Below are 20,068 nucleotides of genomic sequence, written 5' to 3'. Positions count from 1 at the left end.
ATCTTACAAATAATTAAAAAGTGCTTTATTACTATTTTCAATACAAACTAATTTTGAAATATCCCCTTGTGACGTAAAAATTTTAAAACACCCCCAAACTATTATAAATTTCAACTTACTCTCATTTTTATTCAAAAGATAACTGAAAAATGAGGGTAGATTGATGAAATTTTTTTATCTTCTGTAGAAAAATAGAAGGTAAGTTGAGATTTACAATAATTTGTAATATATTTTGAAGATCAACATCCCACAAAAGAGTGATCCGAAATTAATGTTTTCAATATAGCAAAAAGAAAATGCGTCAAAATGGTAAATACAATCCATGTGGACTTACTTGTCACTTGCCAGAGAAAAAAAAAAAGTAAGTACTTAATTGAGTTTTTTAATGAACAAGTTGGGTGGAGTTAGTCCTTTTCTCACAAAATGTGAGTAGAATAGATATTTCTCTACTATTAGTGAAAAGAAAATTTTGGTTGTGTTTCATAGATTTAATGTAGAATAATTTCAGGAATTATTTGATTATAAATATCAGCCATCCTTTGATTGCAATATAGTAAAAAAAAAAAAAAAAGGTTAAGTATGGACTAGTATTTCTAATTGATTGTGAGAAGAACAACAAAAGGCATAAATAAATCAAAGCTTTCCTGAAATAACAACAATATAAACAAATACTATAGTACTCAATCATCATCTTCGCTATCACTATAGTAATAACCAGACTTATTGTTACAGGGGATTTATTATGATCAGCATCACCCCTATTTCTTTTTAGCATTGCAGGTTTGGGAAATTTTTCAGCTGCATCAATCTTTTCCAACGTACCTGAAGAAGATTCTGCTGCTACACTTTGAAAATCTTTCTTGGGTTTCTTTGCCAGCGGCACCACTTTCATAATCGAGCTCAAGGGACAAGACGCTGGATTCTTCTTCCCAATAATCAATCTCTGTTGATGATCATCATCATCATGGCTTGTTAATGTTTCCTTGGAAGCAACACATTGTGATGCCACGGCTGCCCTGGAACGCCGAAGCTCCATGGCCTCTTCGTCAGCAAGCCGCCGCTCTTTTTCCTTCTTATACGACTCCCATCCGTCAAGAAACTGGGCCTCGTCTTCGTCCAAGGATGTCGGAGGCTTGTGCTTCCGGCGGTCCTCGAGTTCCTTTTTCTTTTTGGCTTTGTTCTCGTTCAGTATCTCGTGAATAGGCCTGTCTCTCTGTGCTGTCCCGTCTTCAACTCTTTCGCCTCTTGTCTTTTTGGCTTCATCCAATTGTTCTTCTGATACAGAGTTGATCCTCAATGCATTACTGCTGGTTGCTGTTGATTGTTCATCCGCCATCTTCAAGATCAACCGAAATCAAAATCCAGGATACCAAAATCGAAGTATCTAGAGAGGGAGTTAATTAAATATATAATTTAGCTAGAACTTTAAACGATGATCATTATAACGATATGTGTGGACTTACTTGTGTTAATGATTATGAATGAATACTTTTTGCCACTGGGACTTCGAATATTAAGTTGCCCGAACCCAAGTTGGAAAAGTACAAAATACAAAATCCTAATTAAGTTGAATTACAAGGTTTCAAAAATAAAAATTATATGTAATTAATTTTTCTAATCAATAAACACACGTGTGCTAAAAGATAGTAAAAGCCTCGTCACAGCGAATTGATGAACACTACAAATCCGTTTCAATTCTATAATTTTTTTTATAATTTTTAGTTATAATGCATGAAAGATTATTTATAAATTGTTACTAGATTGAACAAAATCCTTATAGAAATTGGAGTAGCTAGCGGCTCTCGGTTCACTTATTTCATAAAGAAAAATTCGGAGACCCGGCTAGAGATATATGATCAAAGATATTATTGTCCCTGAGATGGTAACCGTATAAAGCGAGAATTGGATTGTGAAATATGCAAGTTGTAGAATTTGATAAAAACAGGATAGTGAAAGTTACTATAACGAAGAAATCAATGGACCAATGAAACAATTTACAGCCAACATTATATTATTAGGAAGTTACTCCAAAAGTAATGCTAAAACAAGACATGTTTTTTTTTTTTTAAAGCCTAAAATCCTAAATAGAAGATTCAAAATTAGTGAAGGAACTGCACTCGCACTACCTTATAAATTTCTCTACAATGATCGATCTACCATCTACCATTAAAAAACATAAAATAAAATAAAAAATTTTACTCAAATTTATCGGAATATACAATACTTTCACTTCAATCAGTCATAAAATGGGTTTCAGCTCCTACTCCCAGCAAGCATTTTCACTACTAGTGTTGTTCATTACTTCGGTAAAAGGTATCGATGCAACCAACAGAGTTTTCAACGTCAAGGACTTTGGTGCCGCGGCCGATGGCATTAAGGATGATAATAAGGTAAGAAAATAAGATCCGCAGCTTAATAGCCACAGCTGCTAAACAACAACACGAAATGAAAGCCTTATTTGAAAACGTAGTCGCTTTACTAATTAAAAATAGTAAGTATTTGGTTCTTGCAGTTTAATATAGGCTTTTGGTACTGGTTGGAGAGAAGCTTGCAACTGGGATGGAATAGAAAGCACGGTATTGGTAAATCCGGGAAAATACTTGTCGAATTTTGCGAACTTGAAGGTCCATGCAAAGCTCCAATTTCTTTTCAACTTCAAGGGCTTGTCTAGGCACGAACCGGCCTATCAAAACTACCCGATAAACAAAGCTGGATCACCTTTCAATATCTCAGACACTTCACTCTCTCCGGCGAAGGAACATTCCACGGCCAAGGCGAAACTGCATGGCCACTAAATCAATGCCACAAAAACTCCGATTGCCAGCTTCCCACAGTAAGTCTTGTTAACAATGTTCTCTTTGTTTTTTGTTTTTGTTTTTTTTTTTTTTTTTTTGGTAAACCTGCTAATGAAAACAGGGTTAAAATAATTAGTTAATATTGCTTCGGTGTCAAATTGACAGTCCATACGATTCAATTTCCTGAACGACTCAACAATTACTGCAATAAAATCTGTTGATAGCAAATACTTCCACATTAACATTTTGGGTTGCTACAACCTGAAGATAAATGACCTCAAAATCACAGCACACGCGGATAGTCCTAATACTGATGGAATTCATATTGGAAGATCAAATGGGATTGAGATATCACATTCAGTTATAGCTACCGGTGATGACTGTGTCTCTCTTGGTCAAGGCAGTAAAAATATTTTAGTATCTGACGTTTTTTTCGGACCAGGACATGGTATCAGTGTTGGTAGCCTGGGAAAGGATACAAAAGATGAAGAAGTTGTTGGATTGACTGTAAGGAACTGTACCTTCACAGGCACAAGTTGTTGGAAATTTTCAAAATAAATGTGTCTTATGATAAAACATGTCCTATTAATTGTGCCTTATAGAAAAGGTACCTTTCACTAAAGACATATCTAATTAAATGATGTCTTGTTGTAAGGACATGTCCATTTAATTGTGTCTTGTAGAAAATGTATCTTTTTACTAAATGATATAACTTTTCATGGCAACATTTCACTTAGAGATGCATCATTTCATGGTGACATTTCATTTGAAATGGTGATGGTTCAATTTGGACCATTGATTAAAATCAAATCTAGATCCAATGGCCATGAATGAAGGGGTATCATGAAAGATGATAACCCAAATGAGGGGGCACAAGTATATCTATAAATAGGGGTCATGTTTAAGCCATTTAGACATGAAATTAATGATCCTACACCACTCTTTTCTTAGCATTCCTTTCTAGTACGAATTTCAACACAAAACACCCATTTCTTTTGTGCATTCATAATCCAATATATTGTTTTCTGCAGGAACAATATATTGTTTCTTGGCAGGCTTGCAACATTCAAGAGTATTCTGGTTTGCTTTCGTCGATGCACAACGCAAGCAAACAAACAAGTGCTTCATTGTATCCTGGAGGTGTATTTGCTTAACCCATGTGCATCACTCAATTGGTGAGGGCAAATAACGTCTTAAGGAAAACGACATTTGTAACGTGCCTTGAAGCACACAAAATTTCTGCAGTTTACTTATTACTATTATTTTTCTTCCTACATACAAAATTAGTTGTAAACACATTACTTTACGTAATAAAGTTCCACCATTATTGTTGTATTTCTCTACATTTGCCATTCCCCACAAGTTCAACATCCAACACAAGTAACGGGGTTAGAGTCAAAACATGACCTGATTCTCACGTTGGAATCGCTTCCAACTTCGTTTTTGAAGACATTGTCACGAACAATGTGGAAAATCCCATCGTCATAGATCAATTGTATTGCCCATATAATAAATGTAACATAAAGGTACATGAACATTCATTCATCTCTCAAACTATTATGCTTCAGCTTAATTTTTAAAGCAGACCGCTCAGTTATATTTTTCAGCTAATGATTACACGCCCTGCCGTTAATATTTTACAGGTTCCTTCGCAAGTGAAGATCAGCAATGTGAGATTCAATAACATCCGTGGCACTTCAGCTACCAAGGTTGCCGTAAGTCTTGTGTGTAGCCAAAAGATTCCATGCCAAAATATTGAGATTGGGAATATAAACTTGGTGTACAATGGGGTTAATGTTAAGGTTGAGGGTCCTGAAACGACATCTTTTTGTTCCAATGTCAAAACAACTCTCTTCGGAAAGCAAATCCTAGCTACTTGCGTCCAGATCTCCAGACTCTTCATATTTTATCTATACACGTTTTGTTATTTTTCATTTCTGTATACTAAATTTAGGAGTGAGTACATGTCAAATATCATATCCCGCATATACCAAACGAGGGTCTCTATTAAGGTTAATGACTTGTACTTGCTTTACTTGAAAATAGACGAATGAAATATGATTAGAAAATTACTCTTAGTATACGAAAAATCCCATAACATTCCAAATATACCTAAAAATTTTGCTGTTTGATAACGATTTAGACTTGAATGAGTGGTAAAGTTGGTGTTTGATGTAAATGAAAAAAGGTGGAAAAAATAGATTGTTTATGAGTGTGTGGTAAATTGTTTGAACTGTCCAAAAGTATAACACACATGCCCCTTGTGTGTGTGTGTGTGTAGTAGTAGTTTTTTGGTCCATAATTTTAAAGTTTAGAAAAGTTCAGAAAAGCTTTAACACTTTTAAAATCGTAGAGTTTTAAAGTTTTTTCAAATTTCCCTGCACTTTAAAATATTAGATTGGAAAATTTCTCTCTCTCTCTCTCTCTCTCTCTATATATATATATATGATCATTCTTTAGTGTGGACGCCCTCAATTTTTTTCATGAGAACACACTATTAAACTGTGTAATTCAATAAAATTAAAACACTATTAATTGTAAGATTTAACAACGTGTCCGTATTAAAAAAAAAAAAGGGCACTGACACCTCAAAATGATTATATATATATATATAGAGTCTGACAATAACATTGACTCTACTATTCCTGCTATACGTTTGATTGAGGATATTGTAAACTCGTGTGCGATTCCTTTTGATTTTACATCTTTTCACTGATGATACTTTGCTCTCAGATCAGTAAAAGAAGTCATTAGTGGAATTTAAGTCAGTTTTTGGGATAAATGTTTGTTTGCCATTTAGACGATGGTGTACTTGAATCATGCTCTTCGGCATTTTGGATTCTCCTGCAGTTCTTTCTCGAAATCCAATTTGCGAAATCGGCGATTCTCTGCTCAATATGAAATCTATTACAAAGATAAGCAATGCTTTGACCATTAATTGTCTTTAGCTAATATTTTGAAAGACTGTTGCTAAGGCTGTTAATCTAAATTGGATCCAATTCTATCTATCAAGTTGCCAAGTTCAGATTATTGCTTCTTCACTGAAGTATTGCACTGAATTACAAGAACCCCGACTTGCTCACAATGACAAAAAGGTAAACAATGTTCCCAGTGGTCATTTTATTGATAGCAAGCTGTCCTCAAATTCATTATATTTTTTATTTGTTATTATTGTGACTGATATCTTGTTCATTTCTTATGTTGTTTTTCTCCATCTCAATCTCTGAATTTGATAGCAAGATCTCAGAATTGAGGTGAAGCATGAAAATTTTTTCTCTTATATTTCTCCCTTAATTTTTTTTTCTACATACATACTTTCTTATCATGTATGATGGCAACATGCTTAAATGGCAAGTGCTAAATTCATTAGTTAATCCTCAATTTACAGGGAAACACTGTAGCTAAATATGATAAATTGGCAAAGAAGGTAATGATGGTTTTTCAAGTGTAGATTTGTGCTCCTAGCAGGACTAATCTAGAATCAATGTCATAGCAGGTGAAAAATCTATTGCCAAACTTGCATATATTCAACGTTAGACCAATAGATAAAAACACCAAAAATGAGAAGGACGATGCTGTTGATAAGGTTAATGATTCCTCAAAGTGCTGATGACAAGATAAAAGTTCAGAAGGAATCGAAAAGAGATAGCTTTAGAGAAACAAATGACAAACTCTCAATGAAAGAAATTCTGCAGAGCAAAATTGATTTGCAGCTGGGAAGAAAGTGGTAAGTGAGAATAAAAAGAGAAGGAAGGGGAGCTTGATGCTATTGATGATGCAAAGAACTCTGGAGGCCTTGTGCCTGGTCAAAACAAAGATGGTCATCCAAAATCTAAATGATTCTAGAGATGTTGATCATGGAGTTAACTTTTTTAAGAATCATGATTCTTAATAAAATTAGACAGCTTACTTTTAGTACGTAAAATCCTACATTTCAATGGGTAAAGTCTTATAGCCTACGAACCATGCATACCTAATGTCAATGGTTTGTCGAGGTTTTATTTGGTATTGAGACAATTGGTGTAAAAAAAAAAAATTATAATTATGAAATAAAAGTTAATAGCGTATAGTGAAAATAATTTTTAAATAATAATTTTGATAAAAATAATAAAGTTAACTATAAATTTTTCATCATATAAATGTGAAATAAAATGAACTAAATTTTTATCCAACACTTAATAATGTAGATTTAAAGTTACAATTGTCCAACCACCCTACAAACTTAAAAAGAAAGAGGGCAAGTTAGATCATTATCGATTCCCCAAAGTCGACACCAACTTGCGCACAACAGTTCAAAAACAAAGAAAATAGAAGAAAAGGCAATGAGGGAGAAAAATGTACTGTTAATATGTTGAAAGGAACTATTAAAGGAGAGCGAACAATATTATTAATGAAAGTAATTGAATTGTAATGTCGACCGCTCATTCTTTCTTAATCAAAAGGTTCAAATTAGTGTAAAAATTGTCTATAAAATTGAGGCTGCTTAACTTGTCCCATTGATTATTATAAATATATTCAAATTCAGTATTCATTGGGATAAACTAGCTAGTCACTTGAAATGAACGGTGAAAAAATTGTAGATGCCGGCTCTTGACTTCGACGTATAAATTGATTTTGTACAATATTTATTATAAATATTTTTCCCTTCAATATCACTACTTCTATAAACTGGCACGTCCTGAGGACGTCCAAGTTCTGTTTTACGTATAAATTACTTCAAAATACCCGAGTTAAAAGAAAAGTCTGTGACCGAAAATATTCATTCAATGATCCAAACCAAAGCTAGCATATAAAAAAAGAAAAAAAAATAGTGGGACAAATTAGTTCATTATCATTCACATTATGTGGCTGCTAACTAATTGAGTTAGTAAATCAGTTGTGATGAAAATAAGAGATTTAGAGTTTGAAGTCAGCTCAAAAGGGTGAGGGGGGTTAGGTTGCCGGCTAAATAATAATAAAAGAAAACTAATCCAAAGATCGACACGAACTTGAATATCATACTTCAAGCGTATCGTCTGTTGATATTTGCATGAAGCCGGCAAGTAAACAACTTTTGTTCAAAATTAACTATGTTAAGTGGCTTAATGACACGAGTGTGACATTTGTTCACTCTAATAATGAAAATTGCAAGTCCACCCAGAGGAACCCATAGAAGTTAATTAATTAATGACCTCGAAGAGCTGAGTTTTTCTCGAAGACTTGATTATCATAGTATTCCAAATTAGATTGAACCGAAATCATCAAATGGGCAAACGGAGGACATTATAAATATCATTCAAAATGATAACTTTCTCATAAGCACCCTTCCATTTCTTATCATTAATTAAATTTCTATCCACAGCGATGAAATCAACAATCATGAGTGTTTCTGTTGCCCTTGTTTTCCTTGACTTATTTTTTATAGCTACTATGATCAACATCAGCTTCTGCAATGGCAACCCTTGCGTGGGTTGCGTAGACAGTGAGAGAGAAGCACTTCTAAAGTTGAAACAAGATCTCAAAGATCCTTCCAGCCGTCTTGCCTCTTGGAATATTAGTGATGAAGATTGCTGTGCATGGGATGGTGTTGTTTGTAACAACTTCACTGGCCATGTCCTTCAGCTCAACCTTGGAAATCCTAATCCTAATAATGGCACGGGGTCAAAGCTGGTTGGTAAGATAAATCCCTCTTTGGTTGACTTAAAGCATTTGATTCGCTTGGACTTGAGCGGAAATGATTTCCATGGAATTCAGATTCCCAAATATCTTGGTTCTCTTAAGAACCTTAGATACCTGAATCTCTCTGAAGCCGAATTTGCAGGAGTGACTCCTTACCAACTTGGAAATCTCTCTAGTCTTCAATATCTTGATCTCAGTCAGAATTATAAGTTACAAGTTGAAAGTTTTTCGTGGCTATCTGGTCTTTCTTTGCTAGAGCACCTTGATCTGAGTCAGGCTGACCTTAGAAAAGCCACTGATTGGTTACTTGTCGCAAACTCACTCTCTTCTTTAAAAGTACTAAAGTTGTCCTACTGTGAACTCAATCACTTTCCTCCGTCATCCTCTGCTAATTTTTCCTCCCTTAAGGCCCTCGATCTTTCCAAAAACCAATTTAATAACTCTTTGTTTCAATATAGCAGTTGGGTTTTTGGTCTTCATAATTTAGTCTTTTTCGATCTAGGGGGTAATAAATTTCAAGGTAAAATCCCCATTGGACTAGGAAACTTGACGTTTCTTAGACATCTTGATTTATCTTCTAATGAATTCAATTCTGCAATACCTGGTTGGTTGTCTAAGTTTAATGATCTTGAGTTCCTTTCTCTTCAACATAATTCCTTGCAAGGTACGATTTCATCGATTGGTCTAGAAAACTTGACTTCTATCAAAACTCTCGACCTTTCCTCAAATGATGAGCTTGGAGGGAAGATTCCAACATCGTTTGTACGGCTTTGTAAGTTGACATCAATCGATCTGTCGTTTGTTAAATTGAGTCAAGACTTATCACAAGTTTTAGATATTTTCTCTGCATGTGGTGCATATGCACTAGAGTCACTAGTTTTGAGGAGTTGTCAATTTTCAGGTCACTTGACAAATCAACTTGGGCAATTTAAAAGTTTGAACAGACTTCAACTACGTAACAACTCTCTTTCAGGTCCACTTCCATCTGCTTTAGGAGAACTTACGTATTTGACATATCTAGATCTTTCCAGAAACAGGCTGAATGGTTCCATTCCATTGTCTCTAGGACAAATTTTAAACTTAGAATATCTAGATTTGTCCAACAACTTGTTGAATGGTTCTATTCCATTGTCTTTGGGAAAATTTTCACACTTAGAATATCTAGATTTGTCCAACAATAGGATGAGTGGAACACTTTCTGAAAATCATTTTGTCAATCTAACAAAACTGACTTCATTTTCTACATCTGGTAACCCGCTAATCTTGCAAGTCAATCCGAACTGGGTTCCTCCTTTTCAACTCGATACATTGAAATTGAGGTCATGTCATTTAGGGCCTCATTTTCCATCGTGGCTTCATTCACAAAAGCATTTGTCTTTTTTGGACATATCCAACACAAGAATTTCAGAAACTATTCCTCGTTGGTTTTGGAATTCCATTTTCCAATACATATATTTGAATCTCTCTAGCAACCAAATCTACGGTGAGATTCCAAATTTAGATTTTCGTTACCGTCCATCGCCATCTAGCATACTTGATTTTTCTAATAATGGTTTTTCGGGGTCCATTTTTCATTTAATATGTAATGGGTTAAAGAGCACTTCTTATCTCCAACTCTCGAAAAATTACTTTTCTGGGGATATACCTGATTGTTGGATGAATTGGCGTGGCTTGGGTATGCTGAATTTAGGTAACAATAACCTTACTGGTAGTCTTCCGACCTCAATTGGAACTTTAAATTTTCTTTTGTCATTGAACCTGCGCAATAATAGATTGTCTGGAGTCATTCCCGAGTCATTTCAAAATTGTTCAAGTTTGGTATCTCTTGACATGGGCGAAAACGAGTTTGTCGGGAATATTCCAACATGGATGGGAGAAAGATTTTCTGGATTGTCGATTCTCATTCTTCGATCAAACAAGTTCCATGGCGATTTTCCAATTCAACTTTGTCGTCTAACTTCTTTACAAATTTTAGATGTTGCTTATAACAATCTCTCAGGGACTATACCCAGATGCATCAGTAACTTCACTGCTATGGCGAAGACGGACTCATCTATTCTAGAGAATGCGATATCCTACATTGCAATGATGGATGAGAGTGAAGTTGTGGTGGATGCATCAGTTGTGACGAAAGGGTCTATGGTTGAATATAACTCCATTCTGAATTTGGTAAGAAGCATAGACATTTCGAAGAATAATTTCTCGGGAGAAATACCGATGGAACTGACAAATCTTAAAGAATTGCAATCACTGAATCTGTCCCACAATTTTTTTACCAGCAAAATTCCTGAGAAAATTGGTGATATGAAATCAATTGAGTCCCTCGATTTCTCAGCGAACCAACTTTCTGGTAAAATTCCCCAAAGTATGCCAAGTTTGTCATTTTTAAATCACCTGAACTTGTCCAACAATCACTTGACTGGGAAAATTCCTTCAAGCACTCAATTGCAAAGCTTCGATGCATCTTGTTTTGCCGGCAACAATCTATGCGGAGCTCCACTTCCTAATTGTAATGAGAATAATCCTCTTGTACCAGAAGATCCAAATGGAAATGGGAACGAAGATGAAGACGAAGTGGACTGGCTGTTGTATATAAGCTTGGCACTTGGATTTGTAGTGGGGTTTTGGTGTTTCATAGGTCCTCTACTTGTCAGCAGAAGATGGAGGTACAAGTACTGTCATTTTTTGGATGGCTTTATGGATGAATTTGGCTGCTTTGTAAGAAGATGTTACTAGATTTTTCCGTGACTGTATGTTTGTTGGATTATGTACTTGGGGCCCAGGATGCAATGTCACTCGATCATTACAATAAAAGGAAAGAATTGGACGTTGGAGCCCTCCAAAATTACACTATTTTTTCACCATGTTTCAGCATTTAGATCAACAAAAGGACTCATGAGGGCTATTGATTTCACAGTCCAATCTCTACATAAAATTTATGTTTCTTCGTTTCAGAGGGTAAAAAATAAGAGTTGTCCATTCATTAGTCCATCCTACATTGCTAATGAAGAACCATTTTAGATAATTTACAAACATTTTCTCTAAATTAAATTTGTATTTTAGAAAAAAAATCTCACAATATTCCAGACACAAACCTAATATTTTTACGATTGGGGTTTGATAATGATTTAGAGTAGAATGAGTGAAGAAAATGGTGTTTGGTACCAGTGATAAAGAGATGAAAAAACTAGATTGTTTATGACTGAGTGACTGTGTGTGATAGATTATTTAAACTGTATACAGTTAATATAACATAGATACTTTTAGGTAGAGATCGGCTGCTTGTGAATGCATTTTGTGCTCAAAATGACTCAAGTTCAATTTGTAATAAAAGGGTTAAGAGTTTGATATTTAACGGGGAGGTTTCTTCTTTCCATTCAAACCTAATTAAAGGAAAAATATATAACAAACATATTTTTGGGCATTGTGATCCGGCCCCAGGGAAAAAAAAAAAAGAGAGAGAGAGAGAGAGAGAAAAGTTGAGCTATTTTTTGTGAATTGACCTAACAATTGGATCATATGTGTAAATTTCACTAATATGAACTCCTTCAGGTTTGCAAAAAGAATTACATTGCAACGACGTGTCGGTTGACTCAAACGAGTACGGAACAAACACTGCCTAGGAGTTTAGAGATAAACCCTGGAAGCAGAGACATTCAAAGCTAGGGTTTTGCTAATTCTCAAAGACTAAACCGAAGAAGCCAAATCATGACACGACTGAGCACCGAGCAAATTTTGAAGGACAGCAAGACTGGCGATCCCAATTCCATAAAATCTCTGACTCTCACTCACAAAGCTCTCTCCGACTTCTCTTGCTTGACCGATTTCAACAACTTGGAGAGACTCGACCTTAGCTCCAACAACCTCACTTCTCTTGAGGTGCCTACCATTCATTCATTTCCCCAACACCCCAGTAACAAATTTACGCCTTTATCATTTCTTGGCATGAAATTTAATTATTATTTTTTTAATTTTATTTGAAGGGGTTGAGGCATTGCGTGAATTTGAAGTGGCTATCAGTTGTGCAAAACAAATTGCAAAGCTTAAAAGGAATCGAAGGACTCTCTAAGCTCACTGTAAGTGTCATTCCCTTGCTTTGTTCGTGATATTTTACATTTTTTACACTTTTAAATGGTTGCTTATGAGAGATTCTTGTTTTCCCATGAGAAGGTTCCGATGCTTATTGTTACTGGCGATTTGGTTGAAATCTTTTATCCGTTTGTTATTATTGTCCATTGGGACACTTGCTCGATCTAAACTAGTTGTTTGAAGTAGTTTAGGTTTGAAAATGATGAGCTAATTGGATTATTTAAATTCACCTTGTTCTGTCTTTGAAATTCAGGTGTTGAATGCGGGCAAAAATAAGCTTAGATCGATGGATGAGGTGATGTCTGTCGTGAGCTTACGTGCTTTAATTCTGAATGGTGAGATTTAGACCCTAATTGCAGCGCCCTTTTTGTAAGTTGGTGATATGAAAATATGGAAATCAGTTCGTTTTTTAACCTTTTTTTTTGTTGGGCGGGGTGGTTGTGCAGACAATGAGATTGTTTCGATATGCAAACTTGATCAGATGAAGGAATTGAACTCTCTTGGTACAGATTCTTATTTCTTCATGTTCACACTTCATTGTGTTTGATAAAATCTGTTCCTTGGCTGATGTTTGTTAGTAGATTGACATTACATGCTCTAGCCTATGTTTGTTCAAGTGGTGTTGTCTATATAGAACTTTGGCGAGAATGGGAGAGGAATAAGAGCTGTAATTCTTAGAGAAGTAACAATTACATTTTTCTTAGAGTCAATAATTTTTAACTCTATAAATTTTACTTGTTCTAGGATTTGGTTTAAAGGAGTGGTTGGTTAAGGCATGGTCGAAAGACTTTTGAGTAGAGAGCAAACCTGTTTGATTTTGAGGAGATAGCAAACTTGTGTGCAATTCTTTTTTATTTTGCATGTTCGTGATTGATGATACTGTGTTCAGATCAAAGCATTATTGGAATTTAAGTTGATTCTTGGGATAAATGTTTGTTTCTCATGCAGTTCTTTCTCGAAATCCAATTCGCAAAATTGGCGATTCTCTGCTCAATATGAAAGCTATTACAAAGGTAAGCAATGCTTTGGTCATTAATTGCCGTTAGCTATTATTTTGAAAGACTGTTGCTAAGGCTGTTAATCAAGATTGGCTCCAGCTCTCTCTCTCAAACTGCCAAGTCCAGATTATTGGTTCTTCGCTCAAGTCTTGCACAGAATTGAAAGAACTCCGACTTGCTGACAATGACATTAAGGTAAATCATGTACCCAGTGGTCATTTTATGATAGCAGGCTATCCTCAAATTCATTATATTTTTTTTTGTTTGTTAATATCATGATTGATATTTTGTTCATTTCTTATGTTGTCTTTCTCTGTCTCACTCTCTGAATTGTCTAGACTCTTCCGGCCGAGTTGGCTTTTAATAAGAAGCTTCAAAATTTAGACTTAGGAAAGAACTTGATCACGAGATGGTCAGAATTGAAGGTGAGGCATTGAAATATTTGTTTCTTTTATATTTGTTTTCATCAAGTTTTTTCTATATACTTCGTCACCATGCATAATGGTAACATGCTCGAATAGCAGGTGCTGAAGTCATTAGTCAGTCTGAATAACCTCAATCTACAAGGAAACCCTGTAGCTGAATATGATAAATTGGCAAAGAAGGTAATATCGCAATCATTTTATCATGTTAATCATCTTTCAAGAATTCTGCTCCTAGCTGGATTAATCTATGTTCAATATTGTTGCAGGTCAAAAATCTATTGCCAAACTTGCATATATTCAATGCTAGACCAATAGATAGAATCACCAAAAATGAGAAGGACAATATAGTTGATAAAGTTAATGATTCCTCAAATAATGCTGATGACACGATAAAAGTTCATATGGAAAAGAAAAGAGATGGCACTAGAGAAACAAATGACAAACCCTCAAATAAAGAAATTCAGTGGCGCAAAAGTGATTCTGCAGCAGGGAAGAAATTGAAAAAGAAGTCAAAAGAGAAAGAAGGGGAGCTTGATGCTATTAATGATGCAATGAACTCTGGAGGCATTGTGCCTGGTCGAAACAAAGATGGCGATCTAAATAGTTCTAGAGATGTTGATATGGAGAAAGATCTGAAGCGGAAGAGAAAGAAAACCAGTGAAAATCACTCAAACAAAGACATTCAAGTTGACGATGATGATAACATATTTAAAAAGAAACAGAAGAAACAGTCAAAGGAGAAACACGGAGAACTTGACATTATTGACAATCAAGAAGCCGCTTTCACAGAGCTCTTCTCTGCCAATATTGCAGGAAATCCTGAATTTGATGGTGACAATATGGTTAATGAAGCTTCTAAATTCAACTCAGTTGATGGCTTAGTTACCTCTTCTGCTAAGAAGAAGAAATCTAAAAACAGGGGTATGGGTCTGACAGTTCAATTGTCTCAGGAACCTGAAGTTGGATTGGGTGGACCATCAACTTGGGGTGATGAGTGATTGATTATACTGTGATGGAGCTGCGTGAATTATTTGAAACTCTTTCAGTTGAGCTACTCTTCATCTCTTATTGAGTTTGATTATTATTCTTTGAGAAGCTTAACTCTCAGGTGTACTCCATAAGTTTTGACGGTGAAACTTGCTTTTCTTTTAAGAAGGTTTCTGATGCTTAACATTCCATTTTGCTTCTCAAGTCCAGCCATCTCTAGTCTTTAATGGAATGCTAGCCTGGGTTGCAATTTAATGCTTGCCATTGTTGCTATGTGCTGCAATTTCACAGTGGCCAAGACCTCAATTGTACCTGTATCATCAATGTGGGAATCGCCCTCATGTTACACGTTTCTTGAAGTAAGTTTGCTTGAATGATTGTCAATAAGCCAGAACCATAACTGTAGGTAGAACATTCTTGTTTTATCATCCCAACTATGTCGTTGAAATCATTTGGTTTGGCTTTGCTGGTCTCAGTTCATCACTTTGGCTGTGCTTGAATCATAGGATTACAGGGTATTAAAATACAGTTCACATTAACTTAATAACAAGGTTGTGTTTGTAAAAAAATTGTAATGGGTTAAAGGGGGTATGCTAATGCGGAGTTGGGTTTAGCTAATGCGGTAGTTGCCATATTAGTGTTTTGCTTTTGCTTTTTTTTTTTTAATAAATAATAATAAATAAATATAACTTTTTAATTTAATATGATATTAATTTTTATTTTCTTTTATTTTTACATCATAATTATTAATATAAATTAATAAATTTATTATTTATTATTCATATTTTAATTTTCATTATATTAAAAATATAACAAAATAATGTATTATTTAATTATATAATAATTAATAAATAAAATTGATTAATATTTGATAAGTTACTATAACTAATAATAAGTATTTAAATAGTATATAAAAAAAATATAACATAATATTATATTATAAAATTATATTATAATAATTAATATATAAAATTTATTATTATTTAACAATTTAATATAACTAATAATAATTACTTAAATAATAATTTAATATAACTAATAATAAATATTTGTAAATGAATAAATTTAAATAATATTAATTTACAATTAATACCAATAAAATAATAATATAAAACATTATTAGATTATGATATTATTTAGAGATTATTTGATTAAATTATATCCTTTGATCTTTATTTTACACATTATATATTTAGAAAATAGTGAAAAATGAATGTTATGTTGCCAAAAATGTAAAGTTATAAGCTTCGATCTTTATGAAAAAATTATGATATTTTTTAAAATTTATACTAAAAATAATGTTAAATTTTTAAAATTTAAAACTTCTATACTTAATATTTTTCTAGGTACTAAAAAATATTATTTTCTAAATGTATAATTTAAATTAATCACAATAAAATTAATGCAATACAATGTAATACAAACCATTATACAATATTATTATAATACATTACTAATGTAATGTAGTATAATATAATACATTTGTATTAAAATAATATAATACAGTAGAATATAATACAGTGTGCAGAACACACCCTTTAAATACAAGCAATATATTAACGCCTTTTATCCCAATTACATAAGGCTAAACCTATGTTACATGCAACGTAACATACATCCGAATAAGTAAAACTTCAATAAGTATCCTTAGATTTAATGGAAACCACATTAAGAGAATTAAAAGAGATACTTTTAAATCTTAAGGAAGAACTAAAAGAAATAAAACAGGAAGTAGGAAAAATAAAAATAGAAATGTCTGTAATGAAAAAAGGACAAAAGAAAAATAAAAAGACAGAAGGAAACCTATGTTATACTAAGCTATTATTCACATGTCACCCTAGATATTGTGTGCACATAAAAGATAAAAATATAGACGAAACTTTAAGCCTACATTTTAATATAGGGATTATTTATTTGGATGTATTTCTTAGATGGACTTGGTTTTGGAGGATCAACTTCTATGGATATGGTTTGGCTAGGAGCAGGATCAGAGATTGGTTTATGGTCTCTAAGGGGTCCACCACTGCTTCCTGTATCCATTGGGCTGGTGCTAACTGGCACATTGTTTATTGAGAGTGCTTTTGTCAGGTCGTTTAAGTATGATCCCAACAAATGGACTCCTTTTTCATAGGCTTCTGAAGCCTCTTTAATATAATTTATGGCATCGATTATGTCTGATGCTTCTGTTGCCAATCTATGTAATTCGGCATTTATTCCAGAAAGAATTTTATTTACTTCTGGATTCATCTCTAAATTCTATGTTCTTGCTTAAAAAATCTGCAAGGAAATTGTTAGATCCCCATCAATACGGACCGGACTAATGCCCATTCGGGTTCATCTCCGGAACTTACGTCGATGGATTCCCGCCGATATACCTTTTAAAATTGTAATATGACAAATAAGCCTACCATCTATGTAACCTTCTGTATTGAGGTTCGTTTGGCAAAATTCTATTTATCAATGAGTTTACCTGAGAGTTATCTGTCTCTATTATAAATTGCTTTTGTAATAAGAATAATGAAAACTTTTTTGTTCCTTTGTATATTGCAAGTAGTTCTTTTTCATGTACAGGATAATTTACCTGTGCTTGGTTAAATGTACCACTGGTGTATCTACATATTTGAATTCATAGATTTATATGAATTTGATAATCATATGTTATTATTTAGAGAAATAAAAAGAACCCTGGAAAGAATGAAAAATAGATGTATAATTGATAGAAGAAGGCAAATACATCCATAAACATAAAACATAAAGAATATAAGGACTTAAGTGAAATTAGCCAAAAGAAAAAGACAAAAAACGTAAGTTACGCTTAACGTAACTTTGAGTCACCTATTACATAATTGTAGCATCACTTTTACAGAGAATTGTTTATTTACTAAATTTAAGCCACGTCATGGCAATGAATACCTCTCACCAGAGTACTGAAAGAAAAACAACACAATATTTCTCTTTGTTTCTTTTTTAAATAGAATTATTACAAGTGAATTAAAAAAGAATATCCCAACTTGTGTTGTGACGTTGATCTGTTCCTTGTAGCAAACATTTTCATCCAACTTTCCTGAGAGGATAAGGTCTTGGTCACAACTCACACGTTATGATATCTTGCAGGTAGTGACAATCAATCGCAATGACTTCATTAGACTTCCAAAAAAAAAAAAATTGAAAGTGCTTTTCTTTAATTTAAAAAAAGGTTTTATACAAATGAATTTTTTTTTCTTATAAGCTTTCATTTTATTATTTATTGACAAAACAAGTAGATCGCTAACAGATTTTTTTAAAAGAAAAAGAAAAAAAGATTGGGGAAGTTGACGAAACCTATAGATTCATGACTTTTTAGGCTTTTATCCGCCCTCAAAACATAGGTTTAATCAAAGAAAAACTACCTGAAAATCATTTTAAGAATCCTCTTATCTTACTATTGTATTTTGTATTTATAAGAAAAAATATAAAAAATAGCACAAATTTTTTTATAAACTACCATACATATATATATTTAATCTTTTTAAAGGTAGAGAATAAGATAAATTTTAAATCAATTTTCATTTCTCTACTTTTCTCAGAATTTGAACTCAAGTGATTAATTAAATTAAATTACTTAAAAAACACTCCACCACACGCCTTAGGGCCCATAAATTTTTTTTTTTTTAAATCTAAAAGATTGAGAGGGAAAAGAAAAAAAAAAAACGTCGACTGTTATTCCTTTCTTAATGAAATGTTTATGAATGTAGGTCCTTGTTCTTTTTCATCCACTGCCTGGAAATTCCCTTTTTCTATCTTTTATGCATTTGTCTATAGCCTACCAACCTTGACTTTTAGAATTTAATTCATAAATCTTTCTCATTACATTAAAGCGAATCAACAACTTATCCTATGATTGGATTAACCAAAGAATAACATTTTCTAAAACTGATCCACCTTTTATCATTATTTGTTTCAACATTGTTATTAGACCGATTAGGCCTAACTCGTTTGCTTATAAATGAACCCAACATTCAAACTCCATTTTGAGGTAAAAAATTAAGAAGCAATGGCTTCTTCTCCTTGTCCCACAAAATTTACAAGCCATCAAGGCATCACAACGTTGCTTCCCGACATCATTGAGACTCATATCTTAACCCGACTCGACGGCCAAACTCTTGCCGCCGCAGCTTGCACTTCATCTCGTCTACACTCTCTATGTGCACAAGAAAAACTCTGGCAACATATCTGCTCCTCCACGTGGCCTTCCTCTAACGACCCACGTGTGCGAACCCTCGTCTCCTCCTACCCCGGAGGTGGTCACCGGTCTTTTTTCTCTCACTCATTCCCGGTTCTTGGTTGCCAAAAAGAACCCTCAAAACACATTCATGATGATGATTCTTTACTTGTCACCGAACAGATAATCTCGGCCGTTGATCTTTACTACAGAAACGATCCCGTCTTCTCTAGGGTTGCAGAGAATGAGACAGTAACCGGCTGGTTTCAGTTCCCACCTTTAAGCATTGACCTGGTCGACGCGAAAGATTCCGTTCCGACGAAGATACCCTTTGTGAGTGAAGCAAATATTCTGTTTGAAGAGCTTGAAAAGAACTTGACATTGAGTTGGATAATAATCGACTCTAGCAGAAACCGGGCGGTGAACTTATCCAGCCGGTTGCCGGTTTCCGTGCGACAAGGCTGGTTGACAAGTGACTTGCACGTGAAATATGCGGTGGTGATCGCCGCAGGTGGTAATCAACGGTGGGGATTGTTTCCGGCGAGGGAGTGCATGGAGTGTGAAGTGATGGTGACACCTGGGGGAAGGGGAAAGAAAGGTGAGGAAATGTTATGCGTGAAACTGTGAAAGAAGTGAACATGCAAATGAAAGACATGGAGGGGAGGAATTTGAGTGGGAATGATGGTTTGGTAATTTTGCAAGGGGTTATGGAGAGTGGGAAGAGAAAGAATGGGAGGAGAGAGGAAGTGAAAGAGAGATATGAGGAGTTTTTGATGAGGAAAATTGATAGAAAAGAGAAAAAGGAAAGGGCAGAAAGGGTATTGAATAATGTTTGTCTTGCTAGTGGACTTGTCATGCTTGCAGCTTTTTGGGCGTTCAAAGTGTTTTAGATAACAAGAATGGAATTGTTAATGA

At 34.1% G+C, this 20,068-nt stretch overlaps 4 protein-coding genes and 1 pseudogene across 4 annotated transcripts; 4 read left to right on the top strand and 1 right to left on the bottom strand.

Annotated features, from left to right (window-relative positions):
* Positions 1 to 633: 633 nt before the first annotated feature.
* On the bottom strand, positions 634 to 1,336 carry LOC18033786. The gene is made up of 2 exons (XM_006424112.2): positions 823 to 1,336; positions 634 to 644 (listed from the first exon to the last, which is right to left on the bottom strand). The coding sequence occupies exons 1-2, from the start codon at positions 1,334 to 1,336 to the stop codon at positions 634 to 636; spliced, it is 525 nt and encodes a 174-aa protein (XP_006424175.2).
* Positions 1,337 to 2,246: 910 nt separating this feature from the next.
* On the top strand, positions 2,247 to 3,949 carry LOC112096446 (polygalacturonase-like). The gene is made up of 3 exons (XM_024179884.1): positions 2,247 to 2,390; positions 2,961 to 3,302; positions 3,827 to 3,949. Exons 1-3 carry the CDS (start codon positions 2,247 to 2,249, stop codon positions 3,947 to 3,949), a joined length of 609 nt encoding a protein of 202 aa, XP_024035652.1.
* Positions 3,950 to 8,138: 4,189 nt separating this feature from the next.
* LOC18034910 (receptor-like protein EIX2) lies at positions 8,139 to 11,189 on the top strand. The gene has a single exon (XM_006424111.2). It carries the CDS (start codon positions 8,139 to 8,141, stop codon positions 11,187 to 11,189), a length of 3,051 nt encoding a protein of 1,016 aa, XP_006424174.2.
* An 865-nt stretch (positions 11,190 to 12,054) lies between these two features.
* LOC18034909 (protein phosphatase 1 regulatory subunit SDS22) lies at positions 12,055 to 15,304 on the top strand. The gene is made up of 9 exons (XM_006424110.2): positions 12,055 to 12,332; positions 12,437 to 12,529; positions 12,796 to 12,877; positions 12,989 to 13,045; positions 13,491 to 13,555; positions 13,640 to 13,735; positions 13,879 to 13,965; positions 14,065 to 14,145; positions 14,232 to 15,304. Exons 1-9 carry the CDS (start codon positions 12,162 to 12,164, stop codon positions 14,961 to 14,963), a joined length of 1,464 nt encoding a protein of 487 aa, XP_006424173.1. The 5' UTR covers positions 12,055 to 12,161; the 3' UTR covers positions 14,964 to 15,304.
* A 3,646-nt stretch (positions 15,305 to 18,950) lies between these two features.
* LOC18033638 lies at positions 18,951 to 20,043 on the top strand (annotated as a pseudogene).
* Positions 20,044 to 20,068: the final 25 nt, after the last annotated feature.

The sequence above is a fragment of the Citrus clementina genome, unplaced genomic scaffold (assembly GCF_000493195.1).
Source record: "Citrus clementina cultivar Clemenules unplaced genomic scaffold, Citrus_clementina_v1.0 scaffold_8, whole genome shotgun sequence".
NCBI lineage: Eukaryota > Viridiplantae > Streptophyta > Magnoliopsida > Sapindales > Rutaceae > Citrus > Citrus x clementina.
This window is presented reverse-complemented; position numbering and strand designations above follow the sequence as displayed.

Coding starts and splice junctions, on each gene's coding strand:
- LOC18034909 (XM_006424110.2), top strand. CDS start 12,162: ATGACACGACTGAGCACCGAGCAAATTTTGAAGGACAGCAAGACTGGC. Junction 13,046..13,490: donor GAAGGAATTGAACTCTCTTG/GTACAGATTCTT, acceptor TTTCTCATGCAG/TTCTTTCTCGAAATCCAATT. Junction 13,966..14,064: donor CGAGATGGTCAGAATTGAAG/GTGAGGCATTGA, acceptor CTCGAATAGCAG/GTGCTGAAGTCATTAGTCAG.
- LOC18033786 (XM_006424112.2), bottom strand. CDS start 1,336: ATGGCGGATGAACAATCAACAGCAACCAGCAGTAATGCATTGAGGATC.
- LOC18034910 (XM_006424111.2), top strand. CDS start 8,139: ATGAAATCAACAATCATGAGTGTTTCTGTTGCCCTTGTTTTCCTTGAC.
- LOC112096446 (XM_024179884.1), top strand. CDS start 2,247: ATGGGTTTCAGCTCCTACTCCCAGCAAGCATTTTCACTACTAGTGTTG. Junction 2,391..2,960: donor GCATTAAGGATGATAATAAG/GTAAGAAAATAA, acceptor TCAAATTGACAG/TCCATACGATTCAATTTCCT. Junction 3,303..3,826: donor AAGAAGTTGTTGGATTGACT/GTAAGGAACTGT, acceptor TGTTTTCTGCAG/GAACAATATATTGTTTCTTG.